This window comes from Furipterus horrens, unplaced genomic scaffold (genome assembly GCF_987537825.1).
Source record: "Furipterus horrens unplaced genomic scaffold, mFurHor1.1.pri manual_scaffold_9, whole genome shotgun sequence".
NCBI classification, from domain to species: Eukaryota; Metazoa; Chordata; class Mammalia; order Chiroptera; family Furipteridae; genus Furipterus; species Furipterus horrens.
Genome location: NW_028327179.1, coordinates 72475274 through 72495988, shown reverse-complemented (window position 1 = coordinate 72495988; position 20715 = coordinate 72475274). Strand labels below are relative to the sequence as shown.

At 37.9% G+C, this 20715-nt stretch overlaps 1 protein-coding gene across 1 annotated transcript in view; it reads left to right on the top strand.

Moving 5' to 3' along the window:
* Nucleotides 1–20715, top strand: part of CTTNBP2 (cortactin binding protein 2) — a 206203-nt gene that overhangs the window by 138562 nt on the left and 46926 nt on the right. The window contains 4 exon segments of the mRNA XM_090287406.1: nt 2647–2764; nt 6681–6956; nt 9347–9442; nt 10516–10595. Coding sequence (XP_090143532.1) covers nt 2647–2764; nt 6681–6956; nt 9347–9442; nt 10516–10595 — 570 coding nt within the window.

Below are 20715 nucleotides of genomic sequence, written 5' to 3'. Positions count from 1 at the left end.
TTCTTTATTTAACAGCATGTTATTCATTCTCCATGAGTTTGAATGTTTTCGACTTTTTTTCTTGAGGTTGATTTCTAGTTTCAAGGTATTGTGATCTGAGAAGATGCTTGATATAATTTCAATTTTCTTGAATTTGTTGAGGCTTCTTTTGTGTCCTATCATGTGATCTATCTTTGAAAATGTCCCATGTGCATTCGAAAAGAATGTATATTTCACTTCTTTGGGGTGAAAAGTTCTTTATATATCAATTAAGTCCATTTTGTCTAGAGTGTTCTTCAGTGCCTCAATATTCTTGGTTTTTCTTTTCTTTGAAGTTCTGTCCATTGTTGACAATGGTGTATTAAAGTCCCCTACTATGAGTGTGTTGCTGTTGATATATTTTTTGTAGTCTTCTAATATTTTCCTTATATATTTTGGTGCACCTATGTCGGTTGCATATATGTTTACCAGGGTTATATCTTCTTAATGGATTGTTTCTTTAAGTATTAGGAAATGTCCTTCTTTGTCTTCTTTTATGGCCTTTGCTGTGAAATCTGTTTTGTCTTATATAAGTATTGCTACCCCACCTTTTTTTTTCATGTCCATTTGCTTGGAATAGTTTTTTTCATCCCTTCACTTTCAGTCTGTGTAAATCTTTTGTTTTGAGGTGTTTCTCCTGTAGACAGCATATATGTGGGTCATGTTTTCATATCCATTCTGCTAACCTATGTGTTTTAATTGGAGTATTTAATCCATTTACATTTAAGGTTATTATTGACAGGTATTTATTTATTTCCCTTTGTTCCTGTGTTCCTCTCCCTCTCTCTTTCTTTTTCTTACAGCATGCCCTTTAGCATCTTTTGCAATGCTGGTTTGTTGGACATGTATTCTTTTAGTCTTCCTTTGTCTGGGAAACTCCTTACTTCTCCTTCCATTTTGAAGGAGAACCTTGCTGGGTAGAGTAGTCTTGGTTGTAGACCTTTATTTTTATTGCTTGGGATATTTTTTGCCATTCTCTTCTGGCTTGTAGTGTTTCTGTTGAGAAGTCAGTTGATAGTCTTATCGGAGCTCCCTTGTATATTATTTGCTGTTTTTCTCTTGCTGCTTTTAAGATTCTCTCTTTGTCTTTGAATGTTGCTATTGTAATTATGATGTGCCTTGGAGTAGGCCTTTTTGCATTCATTTTAATTGAGACCCTCTGTGCTTCCTGGACTTGCATGGCTTTTTCTCTCATCAAGTTGGGAAAATTTTCTGTCATTACTTTTTCAATCAGGTTTTCTATCCCTTGCTCTTCTTCTTTTATCCTTATGATTCGAATGTTGTTTTGTCTCATGTTGTCCTGCAGTTCTCTTAAACCATCTTCACTCTTTTTCAGTCTTTTTTCATTTTGTTTCCTTGTTTGGGAATTTTTTTCTATGTTGTCCTATAACTCACTGATGCGGTCCTTTGATTCATTTAGCCTGCTTTTGATTTATTCTACGGCGTTCTTCAGTTCACAAGTTGTGTTCTTCATTTTTTTCCTGGTTCGTGTTGATAGTTTTTATGTCCTTTTTTTTATGCTGGTGTTGTTCTCAGTAAGTTCCTTATAGCTTCCCTGGAGCTCTTTATAGTTCCCCTAGAGTTCATTATAGTTTTCTGTGAGTTGTCAAGTTCATTGAGCTTCCTCATTACTATTGTTTTGAATTCTATGTCAGATAACTTGCGTGCTTGCTTTTATGTGGTCTATCCCTCCTTCTGGGAATGCCTCCTTTCTTTTTGGTGGAGTGTTGTTTCTGTTTGGTGGGGTGTTATTCCGCCTTCCCATTTTGGGCAGTGGTCTTGTTTCTGCTTCGTAGATTGATCTGCTTATTTTTTCTGCCTTTATGGTGTGAACTTCTTATATACAGTTGTTGAGCTGCTGTCTCTAGTTGATGCCACTTGGAGGGGAGCAGTCTGCTTAAGTGATTTCTCCCGTAGCACTTGGGATGCTTCTGTACTGGGACCCAGTCCACTGCTCTCCCAGCTCTTTCTTAAGAGCCAGCACCCAAAACTTATTACAAAGTGACTCTCTTCATTTCACTGTCCTTTGTTTTCAGCCAGAGGCAAGTGCATTTCCTCGTGAAGGCCAGGGGCAGGTTGACCTGTTGTGCTCCGAGGCAGGATATCCAATATGGTCTTTATATATTTTAAATTTAAAAGAAAAAGACAGTGCAAGATCTTAATATAAAAGTGTTTTTTGAGGACTGTGGAACAGAATTGTTAAAATTGGATTCCTCCAGTTATATAAGCAGGAAAGCACTTCATAGTCTAGAAGATAGCAAGTAGCAGTCTTTTTGCTTTATATTGCCAAATTGCCATAGAGGGATACTGTCTGCTGAAGTTAATTTCTTTCTGATTTCACTCTGCAAGTTGAGTGATTAGTAAACTAATTTTTTTTTCTCTTGAAAACTAAGAAGCTGTTTTGTGGACTAATGTTTTGATCCAATGATTCACACTTAAATTAAGCACTCCTTGCTTTTCTTTTTGAGACATTTTAAGAATAGTCTGTATGTGTGAGCTTCCAGAATTGAAACAAGATTTCTGGCTGAGAATTCATTATTTGCTTGCTGTAGGCAACTGACTTTCTTGTTGGTCTTAGCTCATGTTTATTCCTTTGGACGTGAGGTAATAGAGCTCTTGTCCTTACAGAACTGCCTAGAAATCCTGTGTAGGCATGAAGGACTGGAGCCAGAAAGGAGAGATAAGTGCGGCCAGACTGTGCATGGTGTCGCCACTGATGACTGCAAGCATCTGCTGGAGAATCTGAGTGAGTGTCTTTCGCAGCCTCGGTGATCATCCCTCATCCACAGTGTGGGGCCTCTGAGACAATGGGAAAAATATTAATGCAACTCAGTTTTCTCATCTGCTTCCCTTTCTTTGAACCCTCGTTGTTACAAAAACTATTGATTACAACTGTGGTAATTATTTTTTCCATGTTGAATGACTTTTTTACAGAATTAGGTGCTATTCAGATAAATGAAAGATCTTCTTAGGAAAGAATTTCAAGTAATTTTCACTCTTCTGACTTAGGTTGTTTTTGTAGACATGAAACTGAGAGAGTATGAGGAATCCTGGCTGGGTACTTTGCCGTTAGCTGATTGTATGAACCTAGGCAAGCCGGTTTTCTCTCCACATCTGTCTGCCTACCTTTCTATGAAGATAATTGGTGATCTTTTTGGTGCCTCCCAACTCAAAGAATATATGCTCTCAGCACATTACATGAAAGGTTCACTTGTGGGTTTATGAATATGGAGTGCTAGGTCATACAAAATAATATGTATGACTTCTTATTTGAGATTATTACTCAGTCCATTCCATCACCCACCTGTATAAGTAATTCTACTTCAGTTTGTATTTTAACATTAAGAGATGATAAATGAACAATAACCATAAGAAATTATATGTTTATTCTAGAGTATGTGAGATGATAATATGCACTATTGAAAAGATCAAGCAGGATGGGGAATGGATGTTTTTAAAATGGAGTTGCAGTTTTTTAAATGATGGACAGGGTAGCCTCACTGATAAGACATCTAAGCAAACACTTGAAGGAGGTGAGGAGAACAGCTATGTATATATCGCAGGTTAGAATTTTCTAGGGAGAACATCAGGTGGACAGAGGCCCTAAGCTAGGGTCATACCTGTGTGTCTGAGGAACTGTCAGGGTGACTGTATTAGAATGAGCAAGGGGAGAGAAGAAGGAAGAGAGGTCAAAGAAGTTTGAGGATGCTGTGGCCTAGGGGCCTGATCTTGTTGACATTTGTAGAATTCTACGGACTTAGGGGGATAACTATGTCAGGGTTTGAGTATAGGTGTGACAGGAACTGAAGAACCTTTTAAATTTTAATAGTCTCACTGGTAGAATCAGGGGACTTCTTAGGCCATGGACGTAGTATTCTAGGTAAGAGACAATAATGACGGCTTAGTCTAGGATTGTCGCTCGTGAGGTAGTGAGAAGAGGTTTGGCTTTGGATATAGCTGAAGGTTAAGCCAAGAGAACTTCCTGCTGGATTGAAATTGAAGTATGAGAACGGGGAATACTGTACACCCAAAAGTAATACAAAGTGATATTGAATGTAAACTGTAATTGAAAAATAAAATTTAAAGAAAGTTTATGAGAGAGGGTATTTGTGGATAACTTCAGATTTTCAACCTGAACAAGTAACTGGTAGGATGGAGTTACCGTTACCTGTCAAGGGGAAGGCTGCAGGTGAAGCAGATTTTGCTAATGAAGATCAGCAAATTTGGGGTATAAGAATCTGAGATTTCTGTTAGAACTATGTGGAGGTGTCAAGTCAGCAAGAATTCCGGAGGTGAGTATGAGCTGGATATGTAAATCTGAAAGCCAGTGGTCTACACATATTTAAAGTTATGGGACTAGATGAGATCACTAAGGAAGTGAACACAGAAAAGATAAGGGAAATGAGCATTGCAACACTATCATTAAGAAATATGGAAGAAGTGGAGGGACCAACAAAGGAACAACATTAAAGACTGACCAGTAAGGTATGAGGAAATCCAGGAGGAGTGTACATGAGAGAGCATATAGATATCAGTTCTGTCAGTTACTGGCATAAGTAAGATGAGAAGTGAGAATTAACAATCAGAAAAGAAAATAACCCACTAGTTGGCCAATTAATGGAAAAAGCCAGTTTATGAAGGGAATAATAAAAATACACATTTTTAAACACTTTCTTTTAATTTAAAATAATTTTTCACTAATTTTTAGGTAGAAGTCTTCATTTTAATATGTCTACTGACTGAAGTTCCACATACTATTCTTGTTTGAACAGACCACACCTTTAATGCTTCATCTATGGTATCTAGTGTTTGAGGACTTAAACATACGAGGTCTGTTCAGAAGGTATCCATCTATGTAATATGAAAAATAGAGACATTTATTGAAGAAGTTACAAGATACAAGAAACATTGTACATAGGACAATGACACTTCAGTCCCCTTCAAAGTATGCACCTTGGGACCTCACATAGTTCTCCCAATTGCCATCAGCTGCCCTGTTTTATTTTCCTGAATTTAACCAATGGTCTGAAATCCCTTCCCTTTCAAAGGTGATTTTAGTTTTGGGAAAAGCCAGAAGTTGCAGGGCACTAAATCTGGACTGTAGTGGGGCAGAATCACCTGGATGATTTGATGTTTCACCAAAATCTCTGTACTAGTTATGATGCATGAGCAGGTGTGCTGTCGTGATGAAGCTGCCAATCACCAGTTGCCCATAGCTGTGGCCTTCTGAACCATCTGAATAGTTTTTGTGGAGGAATGTTCAAGCTTAATGCAAAATTTGATACAGAGCCATTGCTCTACTTTTTCAGTCATTTTGAATGCAACGGCCATACAGTATACATGTTCACTCAGTGGCATCTACCACCCCCACTGACTAGTACAGTGAAGTTGTTATTGTTTATGCATGGGCATTCCAGTCCACTCTCATTGGCTGCCAGGTTACATTGATGTTGTAAAACCGTTCTTGTTATTAAAATGCCTGGACTTTTTTTCCGGACAGACCATGTATTTGTGATACTAACTAAAGATGGTAGCTGTAGAGAGATAATTAAATTGTTTACTAATTTTATGTAATTGCCTTGTATATACTTAGATGACTTTTTCCTTAGAAACTCCTTTGTTCAGTGTCTCTAAAATGTTCAACTTAGTTTTCATAGGAATAGTAACTCATTTCATCACTTCATGAAATATTTAATTTACTAATTATAGTGATGGGTTAACAGACATAGAGGATTTGGGAATAATCACATGTGACTCTTGGTAAGCATCTAAATCAATTCATACGAATGGAAGTGCATGGGGCTGCTGCCCAACTGGGTACCAGCCAAACGGGATGGAAGACTGAGAGTCTGGAAAGATCAACTTAGAAGCTTCCATTGGAAAGGTCATGTTATAAGCTTCTACTGTACTGTTTGCCATCTATCAAATTCTTACTAGTACTTAGCATGTAAGATAATATTTTAAATTCATTCCAAATGTGAGTTAACTTATTCTCCATAACACCTTGATTGTACATTCCTTTCATTTTATAGAAGACATTGGGGTGTATAGATATCAAGGCAGCTGAGACCAAGGTTGTATGACTGAAGCCATATCCTAAGCACACCGACCTATAGAACCATGTGTATATCACATGCCATTGAGTTTGCTCCAACTCCTGGCCACCCTATGAATGAATGATATCCACAAGTTCTATACTCAACAGCCAAGCTAAGCCCCTGTAGACTCATGCTATGGTTGCTTTTATATATATAAAGTATGTATAACCTGCTTCATTCGTGACATTATCAATAAAGGTGAGGAGAAAGATCAATACAGATAATTCAGTGTCTAGATAGGACCCTTATTTTCTTAGATGTTTTAAAGAACTTGAGAATCTTGCTGGAGCAAAAGAATCAATGAAGTAGAAAAGGCCAAAGATACAAGGAAAGATTAACAGTTCAAGCAACCTGGTTCCAAAGAAACCATGAAGAGATGAAAGACCAAGTTTATTCCAGTATAAGAACAATGAATTGATGTTATTTAAAAAAATATTAAATCTCCCCTTAGATTTTCTTTTAAAATGTTCGTATTTGCTTATTTATATAATAGTTTCACTCTTTTTCTATCAGGATTAAAAAAAACAACAACAACAACTTCTAATTAGCTTTTTCTTCCAACAGATGCCCTTAAAATACCCTTAAGGATTTCAGTGGGTGAGATTCAACCAGGCAACTATGGTTCTGATGACTTTGACTGTGAAAACACAATATGTGCTTTAAATATCTGCAAACAGACATCATGGGATGATTTTTCAAAAGCAGTGAGTCAAGCTCTGACAAATCATTTCCAAGCCATCTCTTCTGATGAATGGTGGAGTCTGGAAGATGTGACGTATAATAACACTACTGACTCCGACATTGGCCTCGGTGCAGGCAGTGTGCAATCCATCATGCTAGGTATCAACAGTTCTGCAGTGAAGAGAAAGTTAAATTTCTGGGTTTATTTGTGTTTATGAGCTTCATAACCTGAGACTTACTTCACTGATTAAGCACATTCAAAGCTCACTTGAGGCAGCTGCTGGTGCTGAAACATAAGTATTCACAGTGCAGCCATTACATAATGTTGCCTGTTAGTATAAAAGTACTTTTATGCCTCAGATAATAGAGAGTAAAGAACATGAAAGCCCTTGATGAGGATTTGTGATTGCATTTGCTATTCTTGATAAATGCAAGAAACTAACCCCACTGCAACAGCTTGCTAAGGCACAAGTACTGAACACAGCTCCAAATTTGTGCTTGGGCTGTTCCAGAGGTACTGTAGTCCATTAACACCTTACCTCCGAGAACAGGAGTCCTAATGAAGTCTAGAGTTGGAAGAAGAACTTTAATGAAGATATATTCAAAGTTTCCACATGGGGTGAATCAGGGTGATGACCTAATACAGTGGAACCTCGGTTCTTGAACTTAATTAATTCTGGAAAACTCTTTGAGAAACAATTTGTTCAAAAACCGAATCTCCTTTATTTATCAGCTGAGGAACATGTGACTGATCATACAGGTATCAGCATGAAAGGGTTGTTGGATAGAGAATCAAGACCTGAAGTTTTGTTAGACAACCAAGACATTTTGTTCCATGAACTATTTGATTGAGAATGGCTTTGTTCGAGAACCCAGACATTTGCGAACCAAGGTTTGGCTATTCCTGTTTGATAGGGTGCATGAAACAGCCTCAAAAGACCTTATAAAGATAAGATTTGCTTTCTTGAGAGCATAGTAAGTGCTCTGTAAATGTTAGTTATCCCTGGTTAGTTTCTTTCCTCTTAAATCAGGAGAACCTTCTGGCGCTATGCCAGAATTGTACTGGGTGCTTAATATTAGCACCTCAGAAAGTCCCTACAGCAGGCCCATTTTACAGATAACTAGGCAAGATACATGATGACCTGTCTGAAGTGCAGCTAATGGTGAGCAATGCAGTCATGACTCAAGCCCCAGCCTATCTGATAGGAAAGCTTATATACTTCAATAGCACCGTGTTGCAAAAGCATGGTCCAGGTTGAGAGAAGTGTGGTTTTCACCATACTATTAATGTATAGGCTTATTTTAGTAGAAAGTGTTTTATTTCCTTCACTCATATATGCTGGTTCACTTTCAAAATATATATTACTACTAGATTTTAAAACACTATTCACAATAACTTAGTTTTTTGACTCTTTGGCATGATCATTAAAATTACATAATTATTACAGAAATATGTATAATTAAATAATTGCATTAAAAAAAGTTGGAAATGATTCTGAGCATCACATTTAGTACATACAGCAGAGTGTTATTCAAGGTGTGGGTCAGCCTCAGAGGTCTGATAGACGAAGTCTGCACAGCCATGTTTTAAAGAAAATGGACCTCTACCATCAGCCCTCACCCAGATAATCTGAAATCTGGCAAAGGAAAATGGGTATTACCACTATTGGATAGATTTACCTCTGAGCAATGGACTTCAGTGTTCATGCTCGTCACTGAGGGTGGGGCACCCTAGTAGAATTTTAGATCTAAAATCATTGTGTGAGTACAGGGCTTAGTTTAAGGCCTGGCTATAGCCACTTATAATTGGTAACTACATTATTATTGTTATTAATATATGCATATAACTGATTTTACTGTGTTGATAACCTAAGCTAGATTAAAAGGACCGAGGCTAACAGAGAACAGAAAGTTACAGGTGTAATAGGCATGTATGTGGGAATATGCTGAGAAAAGGTATTGAAGAATTGATCTATGAAAGGAAAGAGATGAGAACAAGTTCTTATTACTAATTCCTCCATAGAGAAGGCCTCTGTGAAGTGGGACTCTTTCTGAATAAGAGTGAGCAGAGGGCTCAGACTGTGAGAAGACTCCTGAGCACCTGAGGTTATGGTTTTTTTTTTCTTTAATCTAAAAATTTGCTGGAAAGAGAGGCAAAAACTAGATCATAAAGGACCTGTTACCTCATTCAGAGTGCTTGGCCTTCATGAAGTACACACTGGAAGAACCATGAAAGGTTATGACCAGCTTTGCTCTTGAAAACCTGACCCTAGATGTCTTTAATTGTATTTTTGAGCTCCAGTTTTCTCCCAGTCCCTCCTCAGGACAGCTTTGGAGAATCTTGTAGTTTGAAGGTCTTCCGCTTGACCTTTAACAAAAGTTGTACTATCGAGTTAACTACCTGTGACCCTTAAAAATTCTGGCCGTGCCTTTGACAGTTTAAGCTCTAGATTCCTTAGGGTTCTCGCAGAGGAGATCATATATTGACCCTTATATTGACCCTTCTAAATCTCTTTTGACATTTTTTAATTTAATTTTTTTTGAACTAGGAAGTGTGCCATTGTCAGAAGGTCAGAGCTCCACCCTGTCCCCGTGGAACTTTATGAAAAAGAATAAAGCAGAGCAAGTCACTGTGCTTTTGTCAGGTAAACATATTTTAAATTGAGGTAACATTGACAGAGCATTTGCTTTATGATTAGTTTGAAGTACAGTCCTTAAATCTGCATGTTTTAGTCCTGCATCCCCTAGCGATGCACATATGACTCCCACTAATAATTAGTGTTTGCTGGAACCTTCTATTAAGAAGAATATCTATGGTGATGTCTTGATTGTTGATTCCTCAATTTTGATTGCATTTCATTAGGAATAAATCAGAGACCAAACTGACAGGCTGATAAGAGAGTGACAGGGTGTTAAAAGAAGTCCGTTACTGTCAAGTACAGTGCATGACCAATATGATTATTATAATGGTCAAGATAATGTTTAATGAATACCTACTATGTGCTAAGCCCTATTGCTTAGAGAACATTAAGAATATAAATTCATGCCCTGGCTGGGAAGCTCAGTTGACTGGAGCATCATCCTGTACACCAAAAAGGTTGCAGGTTCTATCTCCACTGAGGGCATGTATGGTAGGCAGTAGAGAGGCAGCCAATCGAGGTTTCTCTCATCAGTGTTTCTCTCTTTCTCTCTCCCTTTCTCTAAAGTCAATGAAAATATCCTCAGGTGAGGATTTTTTAAAAAGTATTAATTCATTTAATTCTTATAACAACCCAATGGGATACATATTTTTCTTGGTCCTCAATTTATATACAAGGAAATAGAAGCTCAGAGAGAGCGAAGGCTACAGATTTCATCATCTATTTCCCATACTTGTGAATGGAGTCTTTAAAAATTCCATTCAATTAATAAAGTTTTATTTTATTGTTTGAACTTCCTTAGTTTTTTTTATTTTTTATTTTTTGAGAATGAGGTTCTCCTAGAAAATTCCTTTAGGCTCAAACAATGTATTGAGAGAACAGCAAAACGTATGGTAGATGGGGAGATGGAGTTGGGGAATGGGCCTAAAGGGAGACCCCAGACCTATGCATTAATGCTGACCAAGACTAGAGCTTTCTGAGGATTGGAACTAAGCTGTGATAATGTTAACTTATAAACAGTAAAATAGTGAATGCAGTGATCAGAGCCGGTGTTCCTTCTGTATTTTTCTTTCTTATAGGTCCTCAAGAAGGCTGCCTTTGTAGTGTGACTTATGCATCTATGATCCCTCTTCAGATGCTGCAGAACTACCTCAGGCTGGTATGTTGATGTTGCCGAGTGGAGTCTCACATTCCCATTCCTGACACTGGTGTTCCATTTTTATGTTTAGAAGAGTGAGCTCCCGTCCACCATGTTCCCTGTGCTCTGACCCCATTACCTTCCCTAACAGCCTATTCCTTGGGAGGCTGGTGGTCACTTAGTTATGGATTTTTGTCGTTGTTACCCAGGTGTTCATTGCCTGGACCCAGAGATTACCTGTGAGTTGTGAGTGTTATAATTTGAGTAAGAGAAGATTGTCTTTCCTTAACAAGGACTTGACATCAAATAACTAATCAGTATGTTAGAGAATGGCTGTAAATAATACCAGATGCCTTGCTATAAACTTTTATAATTGAAAAATGAGTAAGTTAGCATTACTTTGAGTATTGATTTGGCAACTTACCAGAAACCAAAAATTATAGTTTACACAGTGGAATCGGGTGCAACTGGATCCTTACTAGTTTCGACAAAAACAGCTTTTTATTCATTTAAAGAAATCAGCAGCTGTGGCTCCTTTAATTAGTGTTGTGTTGGTCAAAGATTGTTGCTGCTTGGAAATTTTACTAGATTCCATTGTTTCTCTACCTCTTCTTTTACCAAAAATTGTGACATAACTAGCAGGTCTAAGTCCTTTTGATCATCAAGACTAGCTAGAAGCCCTTATGAGAAGTATTGAAAACCATTCCATTGATCTAGTTAAGCTCAAAGTTAGGATTGACCTTTGTTAAAGTAGCTATAGTAGTATAGAAACATTCAAAGTCCTTACAATTTAGGAGAGATGGTATCTTCTAAACTGGTTACTTTCACTTTTTTTTTTTTTTTGCTATTTTCTCTTCTACCGTGATGCATCAAAGTAAGCCTGTGGGTTTTATACAAACGGGAAGGAGATCTGTCTCATTCCTTTGCTTAAGTGAAGGTTAAACTTGTGTCACCAACTTGTTTTCAGGAATGTGAACCTCAGGTTCACACTGGAGTCAGTTGCTACAGCCACTTCCTTTTCTCTTTCACCTGTTTAGATGATAAAATAAATAGAAAACTGAATTACAACTGCATTTTAGCCTTATCTGAGTAGATCTGTCAAATGAAATGTCCACTAGTTACATTCCAGTTGTAATTATGTTTGTGCATCCTAATTCATAAGACATAGTTTGACTACCAATGACCAGCAAACCAGACACTAAATGAACAGTTGTTAACTCTGTTCTCAACTTAATGAGTGTACACAAGGGCTTTTTCAATCTAACAATGAACTCTTGGATGAAGATAAACACTATCACTTATTTCAGCAATCGTCTCAAAATTTAAATGAATGAGGCAATAATATATTATAATGGTTGTCGGTGTTTCTTTTTCCATACAAAATCACAAACCCCTTAAGGAGACAGACCATGTGTTACACAATTTTGTATTTTGTGTAGTTATTTAATTCAATTGTTTGACAGCTATCTGTTGAAAGCCTCCTACATGCAGTTTTAGGAATTTAGGATATAGGTATGTATAAATAAGATACACTTCCTAAATGCATGGAACTTACATTCTAGTGGGGAAGACAGATAAAAAACAAACAAATAAATACAAATAATATGAGGCTAGCACTAATTATAAATATAAAGAAAAATAAAGCAGGTAAGAAAATAAAGATCTAGTGGAAGGGATGGCAGAAAGAGCTTTTAGATGGAGTTGGTGGTAGGAAAGACCTTTCTGTGGTGACATGTAAACAGAAAACAGATGAAATGAAGGCCTTATGGAGGGTGTTTGAAGTAGAGGGATTAGCATGTACAAAAATAATTATAGGCACATTGATATGTTTTAGAATTGTTGAAAATTTGTACAATAGAGATACAAACCTGGTAATATCTGACTTTAATGATTATTTATTATAGGCCAAGCTCTGTTCTAAGTATATCAATTGTCTCCTTTAATCATTCTATGAGGAACTTATACCAATTACTCCCATTTTACAGGTGAATAAACCAAGATTCAAAATAAATTGCCTAAGGTCCTCAGCAAGTAAGTGGTAGAACCTAAGGAGTTGAACCTATGCATTTAATCATAGTTTATACTAGTTATTAATCTATTGGTTAAGAAAGAATTGCAGTAACCAATTATGGTTGGTGTGTAAATGTATTATATAAAATACACTCATTAAAACCTTTATTCAGAAAACCAAATGAATGAAGACTTTTTTTTTTTAAGTATATTTTATTGGTTATGCTATTACAGTAGTCCCAGTATTTTCCCCCTTTGCTCCCCTCTGCCCAGTATCCCACTTCCCTCCAGCAATACCACCCCCCTTAGTTCATGTCCATGAGGTCATGCATATAAGTTCTTTGGCTTCACCCTTTCCTAAATTATTCTTAACTTCCCCCTCTCTATTTTGTACCAATCGATTATGCTTCTTAATCTCTGTACCATATCCCATTTCTCCCACTTCCCCCTCCCAGCTGATAACCCTCCAAATGATCCCCATACCTATGATTCTGTTCCTATTCTGCTTTGCTTAGTTGGATTTTGCTTTTATTTTTTAAATTCAATTGTTGATATTTGTGAGTTTGTTGTCATTTTAGTGTTCATAGTTTTGATCTTCTTTTTCCTAAATAAGTCCCTTTGACATTTCATATAATAATGGCTTGGTGATAATGAACTCCTTTAGCTTTACCTTGTCTGGGAAGCACTTCATCTGCCCTTCCATTCCAAATAACAGCCTTGCTGGATACAGGAATCCTGGTTGCAGGCTGCCTTTCATCACATTGAATACTGCTTGCCAGTCCCTTCCTGTCTGCAAAGTGTCCTCTGAGAAATCAGCTGATAGTCCTATAGGCACCCTGCTATAGGCAACTCTCTGCCTCTCTCTTGCTGCCCCCAGGACTCTCTTTTTTATCTTTCACCATTGGCATCTCAATCATGATGCCTCCTGATGTGGTCCCCTCTGGGTCCAGATCACCTGGGACCCTCTGTGCTTCCCAGACCTGTATGTCCATCTCCTTCACAAAATTTGGGAAGTTTTCCTCATTTTTTTCAATTCTTGCTTCCTCATTCTGCACTGATTGACTGTTTTTTCTTTCCTTATATTCCAAATAATTGATTTGAACCCCAGTTTTCTTCCCTTCACCATTGGTTTTGTGTGGATTTTCCTTTGTTTCATTTAGCATAGCCTTCATTTCTTCCCTTATGCATTGCCATACTCGGGCGTATCTCTCAAGCCTGTGAGCATCTTTATCACTAGTGTTTTGAACTCTGTGTCTCTTAGGTTGGCTGTCTCCTCATTGCTTAGTTCTCCCACTGGAACCTTAATCCGCTCCCTCTTTTGGGCCATACTGCTCTGTGTCCTCATCTTGACAGGCTCCTGTGTTTGTTTGACTCTATTTCTTAGGTAGAGCTGTTATTCCTGTTATGTTGTAAGGGGCGGAGCCTTAGGTATTCGTCAATATGGGGCAACCTGTTTCACCATGTTGTGGCACTGTATGTGGGGGAGAGGTCTGAGAGGGAACAATGCCACTTGCTTAGCACTTGCCCCTTTTCCAGGCACTTCTCCCACTTCTGTATGGGACTGGAGCCTCTCTAGCTGTTTCCCTGGCCTTCGTTCCCAGAGTGGTTGGGTCTGGGGACCTTCTAGAACTGTGGGAACCCTTTAAATAAGCAGACTCTGCTAAGAGACCAGGAGTTTCTTCCTGTGTCCCAGCCCCTACTGGTTTGCACAGTCAGAAGTAGTGAGGCTTTATTTTCCCTGGTGCTGGGACCATGAGCTGTGCAGTCTGGTCTGAGGCTGGGAACATTCCCCACTTTTATTCCTCCCGACTTTTTAAAAAGTGTGACTGCACTTTTCACCAGCCTGCCACTGCCGTTGCCACCACACCACATCCTTTCCGCCCCAGCTACACCCCTCCTACCTGTCTGGATACGTATTTCTTCTTTATATCTTTGTTTGCTGGACTTCCATGCAACTCGATTTTATGGACCTTCTAGTTGTCTCTAGTTTTGAGGTAATTGTATTCTTTCTTAGTTGTGGAGGGAGATGCAGTGTGTGTGTCTGTATAGGCCTCCATCTTGGCCCAAAGTCTGTTGATGTTATTTTTAAATACTTTCACTAAATAGTTAAATCAATACAAATAGATTTTAAATCTCTATTCTTTTTTTTTAAATTTTAATATCACTTTATTGATTATATTGTTACAACCGTTCCAATTTTCTCCCCCTTGCTCCCCTCCACCCAGCACCCCCCTCCCCCAGCAATCCCCCCAAGTCCATACCCCTGGTTCGTAAAAATTAACTATCCCCCCCCTCTCAAATATTAGGACCCTTTGTAATCTTGTAAAGGACAATGGGCGAAGGTCTCAAGCTCCTCTAGCTGCTTCAAGCTGGACATGGTCGTCGTCCTACCTACCCTTGGGTCCAGAAAACCCTAATAAGAGTGGGGGTGTGGAGGGGAGGGTGGCCTTCCCACATGGGGAAGGATCGTGCAGACTCCAGGTCAGTTGGCTGTCTCTGGTCAACGGCATGCTTGGTTTAACAGGCTGGTGTCCTTGTTGTGTTCTGGGGGCAACAGATTTGGCGAAAAGGGTTAAAAGACATCATTCAATCCATAACTACTAGATGACAAAAGGCAGGGATTAATTTTTCAATGTTCCATATTAGGAAAAGAAAAAAAAAAAAAAGGGCTTCTTTGTAAGAAGGTGTGCTAGGCACATCTCACCTGTCCAAAATCCTTTTGCCCATTATACTTAGTTTGGGCTGAGGTAAATAGTTTAGGTTTTCCTCCTTTCAGACCTCTGGGCCTTTTCTGTCCAAGCCATTAGGATAGAAAAGAGAAACATTTAACTTACTTGAGTTTTAATCACTAATAATTTATAAAGTTGATCTTTTTTGCATAAACTCAAACTCTTCTCTTAGCCAGTTAGCAATTTCTATTAGCTTCTCCATAACTTTGTATTTTAATAATTTCATGACTATAAGTGATTATTATATTAGGAAAATACTTGAATAAATCACTTTAATCTGAGCTCTATTTTTAAAATGTAGTACTTTGATTCCAACAGGACATAATTATTTAGGTTCTTCTGCCTATTGGCTATTCATTCAGTCCTCACTAGGAGATTATATTTATTCTTCATAAATCCCAAAATAAATTTGCTATTTACCCATAAAAATAATGTGGTTATGTACCTAAAACAGCCCATATAAACTCCATTAATCTCTTGAGCAGATGACCAGGTCCGGCCTGATCTTTTTCAGGGTGTGGAGGAGCAAGGTCCCAGTGGAAGGAGGAGGCCAATTCCCTGGTATGAGAAACAGGTGGCTCCTACAACAATAGATCCTCAGGCTCCCATGCTTGTAGGGAAGAAGATTCTGGCCAGTTAGTTGGGCCAGTGTTGACTCAGAGGAGGTCTGGAGCAGGAAGAGTTCATGTGTGCTAGAGCCTAGGTGCAAGGAAGGGTTATGCTCAAAATGTCTATAGTTTTTATCTTTTTAATAAGCTATCATACTCAAATTAGTACACTTATGTTAATAAATAAGGGCCTAGCTTTATTTGAATTTAGTAACCAAGTCTGAGCTTGGCTTTTACAGTTTCAATGAGGTAATTTTTAAAAATAGAAAATGTGCATCTCCATTTGTAAACTGTAATTTTTCTACAGTTTTATTCTCTTATACCTTTTCCATTAAGAGGGACCTCAGCAAATGGTTAAAACTCTCTCTAACAAGAAGGATTCTAGTTTTGTGTATTCCCCATGCTGGACGTGCCAATATATTTGGGGGATTTTATATGAACAAATTGATAGTAACTGTTATTTGTGGCTCTAAAGTCATATGAATTATTTATTTAAAATTGAGTGTCAGAAGAGATCAGAATGAAAGTTCTAGCTACAAAGCACGACATGTTAAGTTATAGCCATCCCAATTTTATTGACTTGGTAAAGACCTTTTATTTTTCATTCTTTTTTGAGTTCAGTGTCTCACTACAGCATGGCCTAAAACTGTCTCAAGACAATAGAAACTTTTCCTCAGATTCTGACAAATACAACTCCAAATAAAAGGTGAATTTTATTGCCATGATCTGAAATAATGCTACATGTCTGAAACCACATTCATTACAGGTGCCCCATTGACTATAGTAGAGACTGAAACTCCTCTTGTAAACTTCATTCTGCAGAATAAACACCATAGGGAGAAAAATAAAGGAATGGATGGGCCTTTGTTGAGGTCATTGTTCCCATTTAATCCAGAATTCATTTGCCTCACAAAGCACTAATTGACATGTGGTAAGAACTTCCTGAATAGGCCATGAACACACAAGTATAAAAGAGATTGGTGCCATTTGTGATAATAAGGCCTGTTTCCCTTCACTAATAAACAAAAAAGTCACACTGTAAGCATGCATTTAGGGGATAATTTTGACAATTACATTTCACCTTTTTATTTTTATTTATTTATTTTTTTGCCAGTCTCTTTTTTTTATTTTGGTTTTTCAATTACAGTTGTCCCCTTTTCCCCTAATTTCTCTCCCCCACCCAACCCACCCCCTCTCCCGCAATCATATCCCTCCCCGTTGTCCATGTCCATGAGTCTTTTATACGGGTTCTTTGACTAGACCCTTCCCTTACTTATCCCCCTTCTCTCCCTCTCCCCTCCCCCCTATTGACTGCTATTCTGCTCTTTGTTCTATTTAGTTCCTTTGTTTGTGTTGTTCTTTAGTTTCCTGTATTAGGTGATATCATATGGTATTTTTCTTTCTTTGCCTGGCTTATTTCACTAAGCATAATTCTCTCTAGTTCCATCCATGTTGTTGCAAATGGCAGGAGTTCCTTCTTTCTTTCTGCTGCATAGTATTCCATTGTGTAAATGTACCACAGTTTTTTGATCCACTCATCTACAGATGGGCACTTAGGTTGTTTCCAGCACTTAGCTATTGTAAACAGTGCTGCAATGAACATAGGAGTGCATAAGTTCTTTTGAATTGGTGTTTCAAGATTCTTCGGGTATAATCCTAGTAGTGGAGTCGCTGGTTCAAAAGGCAGTTCCATTTTTAATCTTTTGAGGTAATTCCATACTGTTCTCCATAGTGGCTGCACCAGTCTGCATTCCCACCAACAGTGCAGTAGGGTTCCCGTTTCTCCACATCCTCGCCAGCACTTGTTGCTTGTTGATTTGTTGATGATGGCCATTCTGACTGGTGTAAAATGGTATCTCATTACAGTTCGCCTTTTTAGAAGTTAACTTTAATTTTCTTTTTCAAAGAACAGATCCATTTTAACACAATTAAAATATTTACCTCCCATTCTAAAAAATTTGCTTGCCTATCTGTCTGTCAATCTACCTACCTATCTATCTTTAGAGCCCTCTGCTGGAAGCACATAGTGTGTATATTTATTATACCTCAGATCTTGCTATTTAGAGAAATGTAAACAATAATGCTAGAATAGATAAGTATGTTTTCTTGGCATAGCTTTGCATGTTTGCACCAGTTTCAGAGTAACAAGCTCCCAGCAATTAAATTTTTTGATGGTAACCAATACAACGATTATCATTTGATGAGACAGAACAAAATAACATTAAAAATTTTTTTGATAATACCGGAAATGAGGAGAAAGCTCATTTAGTGACTACTATTAAAATGCATGCGCTTGCTTTTCTCTTTACTTATTTCATTCATTTGTTTTTAGTTTACCTTTTTCCAGAAAGATAATGGTCTATGTGAACTCAAAATGCTTATTGCTAGTGAACAGCCCTTCCAATGAAATTTTAAATTAAATGTTTCCTGCCCCTATTTTGTAAGACCTCTGAGAACAAATGAGATATTGAAATTGAAGACAGCTTCTCTGTGAAGCTGGGTCTCTTGCTGTTATATGATTTCAAAATCGATCTTAAGAAAGTACATGCAGTTTGACAGTATGGCTGTAATGAATAGAGAACACTCTTGTTTTCAAAAGAGAGACAAGATTAAATAGCAATGCTACTTGAAAATCTCAGAGGTAAAATATTCAGTAAATCTTGAAATTCTGTATTCTGTTTTACTGTTATGAAACAATCCATTCTTTGTAAGAGAATTTCTACCCAATAAGTCATGGCAGTTTGTGATTAATTTGGAGAGCTCAGGACTTATGGTTTAAAGTTGCACCTGGCTAGCAGTAACTAACATGCAGTTTCCCAGTAAAGTACTTTTGAAAAGTGACAAAACCTCACAATAACAGAAAAATAAAACTGAGGTTTCCCTTTGACAATAACCTAGAAAAAACTTTCTACTGCTTTTGTAGAGGCAAGAGAGTGTTAGGCCTACTTATTTGAGGCCAACTGGAAATTGAGTAGGAAACTACTTTTAATACCCTTCTAATGTAGCAACAAAAAGGCATCAGAATGTTCCCCACAATTGGACCTCGATTTGGCAACCTCAGAACTTGAGTTCTGGCTAAGAAAGAATTCAGAGCCAAGACTCAAATACAAGCAAATTTTATTTAGAAAGTCACAGAGGTAGAAGGAGTGAGCCATGGAAGGAGTGAGCTAGCTGGGCTGCATGAGTGACCTTTTGTACCTGGTCTAACGCTCTGCTCATGCCTGTCTAACTGCCTACTATGCATTATCATCTTACTAATATTTAAAAGGCAAGATTTACACTATTCAGAAAATGGACATATAACCTTGATTTCATAGTCTCTGCCATTTGCAACACCATGATATTCTCCTTTACCCCCTGTCAATACAAGTCCTTTCACATTGATTCAGAGATGAAAGCTCCTGGAAATACCTGGCAGGAACTTGGTGGGCTTACAGAGACTGCACGATACCTGGAAAAAGTATTAGATAAGCACTGTCAGTGGAATGGATGCAGGAGCATCCTGCTTCCTGGACTGCAGGTTTATCTGATGCATTTGTCTGCAGACCACTGCAGCTAGTATTGGATCCTGCAATTTAACTATAAAGTATAGACACCAGCCCATGACCCACCCAATGGCCTAAGGCAGAAATTCAACCAAAAAAAATTAGTGCACACTGAATGAAGCCTGTCCTAGTCCACATATCCTGCTTTACTGCAGAATTCTTCCTGTGATTTCACAAGTACATAAATGCTAATAATAAGTTAACATTATACTTAGGAAGAATACTGCAAAACAGAGTAGAGTTAATCATTTTCAAAACTCAGAAGAAAAATTATTAGAAAAAAAGTGGAAAATTATGTTTATTCTCTAGAGAATGCAAGGAGATAGACTATGAAAGCAGGACAATAGAGCCATGGTAGAATGCAGGCTAATATTAAAAAGGAAAGTGTTTGAAAGGAGGTGGATGAGGTAAAGAACTATAACAACAATTAAAAGTAGAATAGCTTCATTAAACTGTACTTGAGACAGTAATGAGCAGAAGTGAGACAGTGAATGGCCAGTGTGTGAAAGGCTAACTTGAGCTCTTCCATAATGCAGAAGAGGACAGAGTTATGATGATGATAAAGGGATAGATATCCCCACAGAGCACAAAAAGAGAACATAAGTAAGCATGATGATGTCACCAGATAGAGAAAGTTCTTTATTTTTTAACTATATTTTATTGATTATGGTGTTACAGTAGTTTCATTTTTTCCCCCTTTGCTCCCCTCTGCCCAGTACCTCACTTCCCTTCAGCAATAGCACCCCACTTAGTTCATGTCAACGGGTCATGCATATGAGTTCTTTGGCTTCACCCTTTCCTATATTATTCTTAACTTCCTCCTGTCTATTTTGTACCATCCGATTATGCTTCTTAATCCCTGCACCATATCCCCATTTCTCCCCCTCCCCCCTCCCAGATGATAACCCTCCAAATGATCCCCATACCTACGATTCTGTTCCTATTCTGCTTTGCTTAGTTAGATTTTGTTCTTATTTTTTAAATTCAATTGTTGATATTTGTGAGTTTGTTGTCATTTTAGTGTTCATAGTTTTGATCTTCTTTTTCTTAAGTAAGTCCCTTTGACATTTCATATAATAATGGCTTGGCGATGATGAACTCCTTTAGCTTTACCTTGTCTGGGAAGCACTTCATCTGCCCTTCCATTCCAATGATAACCTTGCTGGATACAGTAATCCTGGTTGCAGGCTGCCTTTCATCACATTGAATACTGCTTGCCAGTCCCTTCCTGTCTGCAAAGTGTCCTCTG